At 41.5% G+C, this 13,926-nt stretch overlaps 1 protein-coding gene across 2 annotated transcripts in view; it reads left to right on the forward strand.

Annotated features, from left to right (window-relative positions):
- The first annotated feature begins 2,299 nt into the window (after positions 1-2,299).
- BNC2 (basonuclin zinc finger protein 2) overlaps positions 2,300-13,926 on the forward strand; it is a 952,623-nt gene continuing 940,996 nt past the window's right edge. For both annotated transcript variants that reach the window (XM_075316506.1, XM_075316521.1), the window contains exon 1: positions 2,300-2,582. In XM_075316506.1, the coding sequence (XP_075172621.1) occupies positions 2,580-2,582 (3 nt within the window). In that variant the 5' untranslated portion in view covers positions 2,300-2,579. The remainder of the gene's footprint in view (positions 2,583-13,926) is intronic.

The following is a 13,926-nucleotide window of genomic DNA, read 5'->3' on the forward strand; positions in this document are numbered from 1 at the left end:
ATCCCCCATGAGATGGCTGGATTGTCATTGTAAATAAGCACTTGTACCTTGCCCCTCCCCCCATCTCATTGTAGATTGTAAGCTCTCATGAGCAGGGTTGCCATTTTTCCCTTTAAATATTGTATCTTCTATAATTGTTACTTGTTTGTATATGTTTATGTATATGAGCCTCCTGAATTGTAAAGCGCTGCGAAATATGTTGGCGCTATAGAAATAAAGATTATTATTATTATGTTGCTTTTGGCAGTGTGGACAGGTGCCAAGTCGTGCTGGAAAATTAAATTTCCATCTCCAAAAAGCTTATCAGCAGAGGGAAGCATGAAGTGCCCTTCAATTTCCTGGTAGACGGCTGTGCTGACTTTGGTCTTGATAAAAAACAGTGGACCTACACCAGCAGATGACATGGCTCCCAAAACCATCACTGATTGTGGAAACTTCACACTAGACCTCAAGCAGCTTGGATTGTGGCCTCTCCACTCTTCCTCCAGATTCTGGGACCTTGATTTCCAAATGAAATGCAAAATTGACTTTCATCTGAAAATAACACCTTGGACCACTGAGCAACAGTCCAGTTCTTTTTCTCCTTGGTCCAGGTAAGACGCTTCTGGCATGGTCTATCTATTGGTCATGATGAGTGGCTTGACACAAGGAATGCAACAGTTGTAGCCCATGTCCTGGATGCATCTGTGTGTGGTGGCTCTTGAAGCACTGACTCCAGCAGCAGTCCACTCCTTGTGAATCTCCCCCAAATTTTTGAATGGCATTTTCTTAACAATCCTATCAAGGCTGCAGTTATCTTGGTTGCTTGTACACCTTTTACTACCACACTTTTTCCTTCCATTATTATGTTTGGATACAGCACTCTGTGAACAGCCAGCTTCTTTAGCAATGACCTTTTTTGGCTTACCCTCTTTGTGGAGTGTGTCAATGACTGACATCTGGACATCTGTTAAGTCAGCAGTCTTCCCCATGATTGTGTAGCCTACTGAACCAGACTAAGGGACCATTTTAAATGCTTAGGAAGCCTTTGCAGGTGTTTTGTGGTAACTATTCTAATTTTCCGAGAAAATGACTTTTGGGTTGTCTATTGAATATTACTTATTTCAACTGTTTATATAGCACCAACATATTCAGCAGGACAGTACAGAAATCAATCTGTTTTTTTTTTCAGAGAAAACATAGCTGTAAAAGCTGGCTTTCCCGCTACTTAGCTCTAATTGATTAACAGATCTTTCCATATGTTCACATATGGGAGAGACCTGCCAATCAAATGTAGAAAGGCGTAAAGAAGCAGGCCATGGATGTCAGACTAGTCGTGTCTCTACCTAAGGTCTCCAACCGGCTTCTCAAACTAGTTTCTCTGAAGCACACAGTATTTAAAACATACCAGAGTGCAGTGGTACCTACTTTTTATTTTTTGTTCAAAGCTTCATCTTCTCTAGGCTTAATGTTAATACAAATGTGTACGAACAGAATAATTTATATTATCGAGATCAATATTTCTGTATATTTGATTATATGTAAATGTGTTGTCATATGAAGTATGTCTATTATTTCATCATTGTTATCATTAGCTATAATTGTTTCTTTCTTGCTGCAGTGTCAGCCTAGGGCGTGTGTATATTGCTAATACATGTACATGCTACATATGATTGTTATGGATAACTCTTGTGTGTTTTCTTGTGTCTCTAGGGCAGGGTTGGCTTTGTTGGCTCAGTGTCACACACAGATGTGACTCTTTACCATGCAAACTTACACCGTGACGGCTGAGGAAAAGGAAAAACAGAAAGCTGAAAAAAAATTCCTGAAAACCCACATTCACACATATAGACACAGGAGCTGAGGAGAAGCCACAGGCGGCAGAGCCAAAAGTTGTGTAGCCAAGTTTGGAGGCAACCAATATTTCTTTCTTTGTACTGTCAATTTTCTTGAACTTCTCTCCCTCCCTCCCTTGTGTATGGAGCAGTGTCTGGACTTGCTATGCTGATAAGGACGATACAGACTCAGCAAAGGGTCGGTTTGTCTGTATGAGTGATCAGCATGGAGACAGACTGAAAATCTCAATATCCCACTTTTGTCCCCTTGTGTCAGCAGCACCCCTCCCCCAAAATTCATAACTAAGGAGGCAACTTTCCTATTCCTACTTATACTAAGTCCCAATAATACAGTGTAAGAGTGCACAACATAAACTCTTCCTCCACTGCAGGAAAGTGGCCAGAGTGATGTGCTGCAGATCCTTTTTAAGGCACACTAGGTAGAGTAAATCCACAGGCAGAGGGAATTGCTTTGCTTTCCGCCCATCTCTTACATACTCCCCTCTCCCTCTGCAGTTGGATGTCTTCAGCTTTTCTTCCACTTTCTTTTGGGTAGAGGTAACCCTTGCCTGCCTGCCTATCCCATGTAATAGTGACTGACCACACAATGTACCTGAAGTGACAAGTTTGCCTGGAAAGCAAGAGAGGATCTGAGAGTTTATTGACAGGAGAAAAGTTGGGGCAGACACTGACAAACTGTTTCTGCCACAGCTACTGGGAAGAAGTCACACAGAAGTTCAGAGAAAGTCACAGGAGCATGCAGTCATGGTAAGCTACTGCCTCATCATGATACCTAGGCAATGCATTACTAACTTGTCTACTTATCCCCAAGTCCTCTGCATAGAGTTCTACCAAGTATTCTATGTGTATTAGTATGGAAGGTGTGTATCACTGTTACGCAGCCACAAGCTTGTGTGGGGCGTATGTTCCTTTTTATTTATACATGTATATGCTCTTTATTTATGTAAATATGTAGTGGAACAGAAGATAGATTTTGACAAATAAGATAATAGGGTGTCTCAATAGAAAGTTCTAAATAGAGAGGATGGATATATAGTTTAGAAAAGATTTAAAGAAAGATAGTAATAGAAAAGTCAGATGGAAAGTAGATAGATAGAGGGATAGATAGATAGATAGATAGAGGGATAGATAGATAGCTAGATGGATAGATAGATAGAGGGATAGATAGATAGATAGATAGAGGGATAGATAGATAGATAGATAGATAGATAGATAGATGGATAGAGGGATAGAGGGATAGATAGATGGATAGATAGATGGATAGAGGGATAGATAGATTGATAGATAGAGGGATAGATAGAGAGAGATAGATAGATCGAGGGATAGATAGATAGATAGATAGATGGATAGATAGATAGATAGATAGATAGATAGAGGGATAGATAGATAGAGGGATAGATAGATAGAGGGATAGATAGATAGATAGATAGACAGATAGATAGAGGGATAGATAGAGGGATGGATAGATAGATAGATAGATAGATGGATAGATAGATGGATAGATAGATAGAGGGATAGATAGATAGATGGATAGATAGATAGAGGGATAGATAGATAGATAGATGGATAGATAGATAGATGGATAGATAGATAGAGATAGATAGATAGATAGATAGATAGAGGGATAGATAGATAGATAGATGGATAGATAGATAGATAGATAGATAGATAGAGGGATAGATAGATAGATAGATAGAGGGATAGATAGATAGATAGAGGGATAGATAGATAGAGGGATAGATAGATAGAGGGATAGATAGATAGAGGGATAGATAGATAGATAGATAGAGGGATAGATAGATAGAGGGATAGATAGATAGAGGGATAGATAGATAGATGTAATATGAATAGAATTACGAATGCATAGACTGTTCTTTTTCTCAAAGGCTACAATGTATACTTTGGTGCACATTTTGGCTTCTAAAGTTTCATAAACAAGCCGGCAAGTGGCAGCACAGTTTACAAAGTGTCCTGTCAGTGCAGATCATGTGTGATAACCAGAGTCTCCCATATAGTAGATTTTTCCCTGGATAAATAATATATTTTTTAGTATTTAGATATTCAACCAATAATTCCATGCATACATGTTTTACTACAATCCACAGAATATCAATCATGAATAAATTGATATTCTGTATTTCTACAAAATTCTTGATTTGATGTAATAGAATCATGGCGATAACTTTTAATTGCAGGGACTCATTCTTCAGCAAGGGTGATACATTTCATGACCTAAAGAATTAGTCTGGAATAATCTTACTGCCTGTTTACAGTTTTGCAGTCAGTTCTGGCCTTGTGGTTATCACTGACAGCACTTAGTCAGATTTTGGTGCCTTGTTTACACAATTGACCCACTATAAAGACCCTTACCAGTCTTCTTGTAGAATGAAGCAGGAGGCTGGGATGGAGGATGGGTTCCTCTCACTCTTCTTCTAAGTGGCAAAGGCCAGATATAGTGGCTTAGATTTTTTTTTTGTGTGTGTCTGTGCGCCTCTCTGCTTTTCTTAATGTGACATGTCTTGTTCCAGTGATCAAAGGGCCTGGATGAAGTGTGGGAGATAGGTCTGTCAAAAATGCTAACAACAAAACCTAGAGAGAGAAAGGACTATGTGCTGCCTGTACAGAGCAATGCAGATAGAACTAAAAGTGGATTTGAAAGTAGATTCACATTTATAATGGATTTCGTTTAACCCCAGAGCTAAGCTGCTGTAAACTTGATGGACAATAGATGCCATAAAATTATCCAACATGCTGCCGGATAAGGTGACAGCAAAACGTGAAAATGCGCAAGGCGTTAAAAATCTTTCCCTGCGTATATATATAGTATACAGTTATTACCTTCTAACAATGGTAATATACAGTCTATGAGCTGCTTTCTACAATGAGTAATTTTTTGTATTAGGTTTTATATATATATAGCACCAACATACTTTACCGGACTCTATGGAACATATGGTATACGGTAATATTAAATTCTGGGAATATTTTATTTTTCATTAAGTTTTATACTAAGGCTGTATATTTAGACTTTCATCCACTTCCTATGTAGAAATGGGCACTAACGAGTCCCAAATCTGGACTAGTGGTGATATTTTTTTGACACAGTATACCTATATTACGTGAACTTGAAGAACAAAGGGAAACAGACTCCACAATCCCCTCCACCTCCCTGTCCTGGCTATAGATTCCCCATGTATCCTCGTCCCTAGGAAGACAAACTGTGTCACACGTTCCATTAGAAGCCGTTGCTAGTGTTTTTCACAGTTTACATAGCTCAGCAAGTTTGTTATGCCAGGGCCCAGCCTTTATTTAGTTGAGGAATGTTATATCAGAGATGGATGTTTAATTTAAGTAGGAAACATTAGCCAGGGTGGCAGCGACGTCCACTAAAGCCACAGATTAGTTAAGCGAACAGGGAACAGTGTAATGTACATGTGTGCCTTCTACGTCTCCAACACTGCAAATACATTTCACGTTGTATTATCATTTTAAATTGATTTTTTTTTTATTTCTAATGAAAATTTGGACATAAATAAAAAAAAAAAAATTGTACTCACAAGCAATAGAAAAAAACATCAATAAATCGGTCTTTATTTCCATTTAAAATTCTTCACCAGATTTGTCTTTGGTTTCATCAAATACAAGAAATAACATCTGGGTTTGAAATGTTAAGTTTTTAAAATAATTTGTCTGACCTCGATAGTAGATATAAGTATCTATATAAAAGATATTATAAAATGGGCTACCTACCACCCATTTTCGTCTGCCGTGCATTTGTGATGTATTAATAGAACTAGAATCCTCGCCTACTGTATCCTCACCCATCCCTTGTAGACGGTGAGCCCTCACAACAGGCAGGGTCCTTTATCCTCCTGTACCAGTCTGTGTTTTGTATCGTTCATGATTATTGTACTTGTTTTTGTTCTGTATACCCCTTTTCACATTTAACGCTCCATGGAATAAATGGCGCTATAATAATAAATAATAATAATAACCCTCCAGCCACCTTTAGTGAAATAAATAATGTATTTGTATGTTATGAAAGCGCCATTAAATGATCAATTCATAGGTGCTAGTTGTAGAAATCATAGTATAAAGTGGGTGGAAGTAACTTTGAAAGCCTGCTCCTCCGCGCTAGATTCTTTCCTCTGTGCTTTACATAACATTCTGTCCTAATCCTGCCTGCTGTCAGAGATGTTTCATGGTTGTGCAATTGCTGTAGTGAAGAATGCCAATTTGCATTCCAGGAGTGTCATTTGATTACTTTTATCTGCTTCTGCTCCAAGTCCATCCCGGACTTCTCATTTCATCTTGCCATGTCACGTGTCAATACTGTGTCCTCTTTTCAAAAAAAGAGGAAAAAAAATGTTTGCTTAAAACAAGAAAGAAAAAATTCTTTCATGTTGCTTCCTTAGTCCCTCTCGAACTTGTCAGCAGCAGAATGTGATTCACTTGGGCCTGGAGGAATAAAACACAGGAGGCTTAGGCAGCTCAATAAGCCTATGGACAGGTACAATGTAACATCCCTAGAGAGACTTGTTAAAGAAGAGCAGGTCTGCGGAGTTCCCTGCTCCCTGACCCGGTGCTGTCCCTGCAGTTTTCTTATTTGATCTTTCCTCCAGAATTGATCTTTTCCCTTTTTCACATTAGTCCTCGTGAGACAATGACCAAAGCGACTTGGCATCTGATGTAAAGTAAGGCACAAAGGACCTAGAAATTGTACGTATTCGGCGCTATGTTCGGAGTATTAGAATAAGGGTTAACCGTACATTTTATGCGGTGCGACTGAGGTGTGCGCTCTTCTACGTTCACTGTTTTGTCAACAATGAAGCTTTTGTGGAGATGAGGTGACGTGTTAAGTGCCAGCTGCGTGCTGTATCTTGTACTGGGTTACAGATAACATACACTATTTGGTAACTGTATGAAGGTAACCATGGAGGAATGAAGTAATAAATGTAGAAATTATTAATAAAGCAAAAACCCCATCACCTGCATCGTCTAAAATCTAATTATGTCACTAAGGTTTTTGTACAAATTTTCATACTATGTTGTTATTATTATACTTCTTTTTCTTTGTTCCTGCACCTTATCAAATGTATCACTTTTATGGACACATTGAAAGTATGTTCTTAAAATAGTGGTTGTGTCTGTTTTTTTAGAGGTACACATAGGCTTATACATATCAATATATAAAACTAAGCCCACAGACAAGAATGGTGCTTAAAAACTTAAAACCCTAAGGCCACGTACACACGTTGAATATTTAGTGAGTTTTTTTTACCTCAGTGTAAACCAAAAGCAAGGACTGGTTGAAAAATACAGAAGTGGTGCCCATGATTCTATTATACTTTTCCTCTGATTGTTCTACTCCTGATTTTCCCTTATAAATACTGAGGTAAAAAACTGCCCAAATGCTCAATGTGTGCACGTGGCCTTACATGCTACAGATATTTTTCAATAAGACCACATGCGCACGTTGCTTGGTGAGTTTTTTTCCTCAGTATTTGTAAGACAAAATCAGGAGTTGGTAATAAATACAGAAGTGGTGTACATGTTTCTATTATACTTTTCCTCTGATTGTTCCTCTCCTGGTTTTCTCTCAGAAATACTGAGGTAAAAACTCGCCAAGTACTCAGCGTGTTGACGTGGCCTTACATACAGCAGATATTTTTTAATAAGGCCACGTGCACCTGTTGGGTATTTGGTGAGTTTTTGACCTGAGTATTAGGAAGCCAAAACCAGGAGTGGGTATAAATACAGAAGTGGTGCCCATGTTTCTACTTTTCCTCTGATTGTTCCACTCCTGGTTTTGGCTACAAATACTGAGGTAAAAAACTCACCAAATACTCAACGTGTGCACGTTGTCAAAATCTTATTTACTTTGCTGGAACTGTAAAGCCCGCTTTACACGCTGCAATGTATCTTACAATGTGTTGGCGGGGTCACGTCGTAAGTGACGCACATCCGGCATTGTAAGTACATTGCAGTCTATGACAGGTACGTGTGATTGCGATTGAACGTTAAAACACATCGTACCTGTCTCTAGAATTGCACGTTAGATTGTTCATCGTACCCGGGGTAGCACACATTGCATGTGTGACACCCCGGGAACAATGAACAGATCTTACCAGCGTCCTGCGGCTCCCGGCCCACAATGCGGAAGGAAGGAGGTGGGTGGGATGTTTACGTCCCGCTTAGCTCCGCCCCTCCGCTTCTATTGGCTGGCTGCCGTGTGATGTTGCTGTGACGCCGAACGTCCCTCCCACTCCAGGAAGTGGACGTTCGCCGCCCACAGCGAGGTCGTATGGACGGGTAAGTACGTGTGACGGGGGTTACTCGTATGTGCGGCACGTTCAACAAATTGAACGTGCCACACATACGATGGGGGCGTTGCAAATTGCATACGAAATCGTATGCGAAATTGCAACGTGTAAAGCAGGCTTTAGGCCTAGTACACAACTTGAGTATTTGGTAAGTTTTTCCCCTCAGTATTTGTAAGGGAAAACTAGGAGTGTGTAAGGGCTTGTTCGCACGTTCATGCTGAAATTTCTGCAGCGATTTGACAGCACATGTGCGATTCAAATCGCTCCAGAAACACTGCGTAATAGATGCAGTGTTTCAGCAGAATAAATGCCGATTTCATGCGCTATGTATGCTGTCTCTCCCATAGGCGTCTTTCACACGTCCGTGTCTCCGGTACGTGTTTGGTCCATTTCCTCGCGTACCGGAGACACGGGCACACGTAGACCCATTAAAATCATTGGGTCTGCGCTCACGTGCATGTTCTGCCATGGACCGTGTGTACGTGTGGAGCATACATGTGCGCATGTGCTCCACACGTAGACATGTCCGTTTTTCTCCGGCATCACGGGTGTCACATGGCCCGCATACAGACCACACGGAGGTGTTCCATGTGACACGCACCGGAGAAAACACACGTGTCTGCGAAAAAAATAACAAAACTTTACTCACCTTCTCCAGCCCTGCTGTCTCTGCCTCTGCTGTCACTTGCTTCCGACCGCCGCTCATTATGCTCATTGAATATTCACTTCACTGCGGCCGGAAGTTGCAGCAGCGGGGAGTCGACAGGACCGGAGACCGTAGATCAACACCACGGACAGCAACGCCAGGGACAGGTGAGCAGAAAGTTCCCGTTCTCCGTGTGTTATCACGGATAACACACGTAGAACACACGTGTGCCATAAACATGGCTCACGGAGGGCAAAACGCACCTTTGACACGTCCATGAAAAACGTGCGTGATTTTCACGGACGTGCGAAAGAGGCCATAGATAGAGTGGGAGCTGAATCCAAAGCGCATGAAAGAATTGACATTTGAACGCACGGATTTGGGCCAAAATTTTAGCATCTAAGTCGCTGCGTTCAAAAAAGCAACGTGTGCACGTCTCATGCACAATCTTCATAGATTGTGCAGGGGACACAGGACGCATGCATTTATGCTGCAGTGCTCAACACAGAGTAAATGCATGAAATTAAGCAACATGCGCACATGCCCTAATAAATACAGAAGTGGTGCCTGTTTTTCCATTATACTTTTCCTCTAATTGTTCCACTCCTGGTTTTCCCTTACAAATACTGAGATAAAAAAACCTCACCAAATACTCAATGTGTGCACATGGCCTAACAATGAGCTACTGCTTTAAACACAACTATCAGCAGTTTTGACCCTGCAAAGCATCAGAAAGCTGTACAGACAAGAAGCATAGATCTGTTAATGCATACATTCAGGTACTATTTTAATTGCAATATGAATAAAGGAATGTTTTATTTCAGCACTTTCTTCTTCCACCAGTACTCTGGAGTTGGTCCAAAAGCAGGGGTGGGCAAAGACAAAAGAGCCACCCTGTGTAAGAACAGTATATGGCTCATTTGAGGCCCAATAATATTTCTGTGATAAAAGTGACTTGCTCCTTGGGATGTGGACGGGGGGCCCTGTGCACTTCCACAGGTTGCACCAATGGTATGTCCACCCCCATCCTTGACACTAAATTGCTCTCCAATGTAAGCAGTAGAGACTCTCTGTGTACATCCTGTTTTAGCCATACAGACATATGACTGCTGCAGACCATTATTGACTGCTGCAGACCATTATTGACTGCTGCAGACCATTATTGACTGCTGCAGACCATTATTGACTGCTGCAGACCATTATTGACTGCTGCAGACCATTATTGACTGCAGGGGTATTGTTTTCAACACTACAGTGTTAGCATGACTGCACTGAATGGGCATGTGGCTGCAATGCTAATGTGCCCATTCACATAGTATTTCAATACAGATCTACAGTTTGCAACATTTATATTTTGTAAAATGTAAAAACTTCTTTGCGTCATCCAACTAAAACACCAAATATATTTGCGCCACAGAGCCAGTCTGTTACGTGCAAACAGTAACCTCATCTGTTCAAACACAATGTCATATCCATTGATTCAATGTTTTATCATTTATTTATTATTTTACTGCACAAAAATACAAGAAAGGGAAATAAAATAAAAAGACAATGTGGTGAGTCCATTCCATGGTCTCAGCTGCACTGAGATATTTACTACTGATATAAAATCGTAGAACTGATCCGGGATTGTCTACCTGTTTTTGAAAGTTATTTATGATTGATTTGCTATAATATTGTTGCATTACTACACAGACATATCATTATAAGTGCTAATTGCTGGGTGACAACCACTTCTTAATATCAAAAAAACAGAATTGCTCAGAATTTTGGGAATATAACTAGGATATGGCGGAATAATATTTTTAACAACTTGACTGAAGAAAACAACCCAAAGATTTATGCTTAGTCCTCACCCACTTAATAAAGCTAACCATTATGATTTCATAGGCATTTTGTATGGTGACATGTGGATATTCCATGAGATGCCGTCTTCTCTCCTAGAAACAACGCTTCTAAGGAGCAATACCTCAATAACATGGTATGCAACAGAACTTACCACTAATTTTTTGTTCTGACAGATTCTTTATGAATTTATGGTCATAAAGACTTTGACTTTGACTTTGAGTTTGAAAGAAAACTAGGAGACACTGTACAGCATGGGCTCACCGACTACCTATTCTAGATAGGCTATCAATATTATATTTGGGTCTATTCAAGTGTTTCGAGAAGTCACAGCTAGAGATGAGCAGACCCGTGGAAGTTCAGGTTCACCAGGTTCAGCTCAACTTTAGGCCTCTGCCACACTCACGTGGAAATTATGCACGTGCCGCGAGACACGTATTTTCCCTGCATGTTGCGTGTGGTAAGTACGTGGTAAGTACGTGTCTCCGGTACGTGCGGTCCACGTGTGTTCTCCGTGTGCTATCCGCGATAACACATGGAGAACCGGTAATTTGCATACTCACATGGTCCTCGCTGCTGTCCAGGGTTCTGATCTTCGGCTCCAGCCCCGCCCACTCCCCACTGATGCTGCTTCCGGCCGAGCGGAGGGGTGGAGATTAGAGCCCGTGACAGCATGCCCACCTCCTTTACACGCTCAAATGAGCGGCGGCCGGCAGCAACTGTTTGGAGCGGAAAATTCTGCAGGGCTGGTGGAGGTGAGTATGTGTTTTTTTTTTATTTTAAAATAATGACACGTGTTTCTCCGGCGCGTGTCACACGGGACTGCATCCACACTACATCCGTGTGGTACGGGTGCGGGCCATGTGACACCCGTGCTGCCACAGAAAACGTGGACATGTCGGCGTGAGGAACACACGGACACACGTAAGTACGGAACGGACACACATTCCGTTCCAAAATACTTACGTGTGTCCAAACTATTGTGAAATCATAGGTCCATGTGTGTACGTGCATGTGAAAAAACTGGCAAACACGTACCGGAGGCACGAACATGTGACAGAGGTCTTAGATAAAGTTCACCTTGGGACCTGGACTTGAACTGAACTTCGCCGCGACTTTTCTCATGGAACATTTTCTATACATGGTATCTTGTGTCCAATTGTACACGGGATTCTGTATGCAGTCACTTTTCATGAATTGTGGTTTAAAGCCTGCTTTACACGGTACGACCGATTGTGCGATTTCACAATCGATCGTACCCGCCCCCGTCCTTTTTGCGTCACGGGCAAATCGCTGCCCGTGTCGCACAAAGGTAGTAACCCCCGTCACACATACTTACCTCTCGTGCGACCTCGCTGTGGGTGGCGAACGTCCACTTCCTGGAGTGGGAGGGACATTCGGCGTCACAGCGACGTCACACGGCCGCCGGCCAATAGAAGCGGAGGGGCGGAGATGAGCAGGATGTAAACATCCCGCCCACCTCCTTCCTTCCACATAGAGACGGCGGCGGCCGCGGGAGGCAGGTGAGCTGCTCATCGTTCCCGTGGTGTCACACGGAGCGACGTGTGCTACCACGGAAACGATGGTCAACTAAAGTAACCGATATTATGGAACCTAACGAGCAGTACCCGACTCACGATTTGTGAGCGATACTGCGTCGCTAGGAGGTGTCACACAGGCCGGCATCGCCAGCGATGCCGGATGTGCGTCACAAAAACCGTGACCCCGACGATCTATCGCACGATAGATTGCCTGGTGTAAAGCAGCCTTTACTGTTGTAATCTCTGATATGATCTTGTAATATGGATTGTTTATGTATTTTTTCTGTGAAGCACTACTGTGATTGGATAAGAGTTGTGGGGGTGAGGAATCCCCTGATTGGCGATTTGTTATGAGTTTGGTGTATTTACACCTTGGTGTGGGAGCTTTTCAGACATGCTTGATAAAGTCCAATTGTAGGGTGAAATGTTGCTGTCTGGATGGAATAAAGATTCTTCTGAAGATTACCCCAGGGACGCTGTCTTTCATCATATATTGAACTGAACTTGATCCTGGAGCTCAAACCCCATTGGAAGTTACTGATTGGGCAGTTCAGCTCTCCGTCTACATACAGCCAGCCATAGACAGAGCACTTCTGGGGGAGGGCATTTTTTTATTTGTGCACACCACATCCGATAACACTGTGAAAGCCATTCAAACAATGCAGGCAGCTCCCACTGGGCCAAGCACTGAGCATACCCGAGTACCAACATGCTCAATGTGGTTAGCATATGAACAGCACCCGAACTCTGAACTCGGACACTGATTTTTGTTAAAGGCCATGTTCGGTACAAACCCCAAACTTTACAGGTTTGCTCATCTCTTGTCATGGCACATACATAAGCACTGTAGGCCCTTCATTTTTTTTATATCAGGATTTACAGTGATTTGTCCTGCTTATGCCATACTTCTTGTAACAACTGTGCTTGGTGTTACAGCCTTGTCCCATTCTCTTAAAACAAATACTGTGCATGAACTTGGATTACTTATTTGCAAAACTACAGCATGAAAATGACATTTGTCCTGTATTGTGAAGTATTTTTTCCTTATATTTGAATATATAATATGCATGTCATCTGCTCATTTTATTGCTTATTTGCAGTTGAAGATAACCTCTCCTGCATTTGGCAAAGGGGTTAAATCTATGTACGATGGCAATTTAGTTGCTGTTCATTACGAAAACAGATTGCTTTTGCAGAGTCAAGGACAGTCTGGCAACGGGAGAATGTTTTTGCGATACAAATTCTGAATGAATTGTACAAATTCTTTCAACCAGATGCAGAGACAGCAAATAATTCTGCTGTCGTATTTCCAAGAGCCCAATACAAGGCTTTTTGTTTATCACTCACAGGTCCTCAAGAGTTTTAAGAACTGCGAGGAAGAGTACGGCTTCTGAATAATAAATTGAAACCTGCTCTCAATATCACTTTTTTAAAAAAAATGAAATGAAACTTCAAGAAACATACTTTATTTCACCGTGCAAGCGGATAATGCTAAAAAATGCCCCGCTAAGCAGGATTATATGATCATCAAACTAAAATACCACCCAGTGATGTGTATGGTCTACATTAATCAATGATATAATGATGACTCTAAAAGCCTTGATCTCTTGTTCAATTTTCTCCTGTATATGACCTTATTTTTTTGTACACCTGCTGGACATTTTAGATGAGGCCCTCATTGAAGAAGGCAAAACCAAACAAATGGTTTTAGTCTGGCTTTGACCTACTGATAATAG

Source organism: Anomaloglossus baeobatrachus, chromosome 1 (genome assembly GCF_048569485.1).
Source record: "Anomaloglossus baeobatrachus isolate aAnoBae1 chromosome 1, aAnoBae1.hap1, whole genome shotgun sequence".
Classification (NCBI taxonomy): domain Eukaryota; kingdom Metazoa; phylum Chordata; class Amphibia; order Anura; family Aromobatidae; genus Anomaloglossus; species Anomaloglossus baeobatrachus.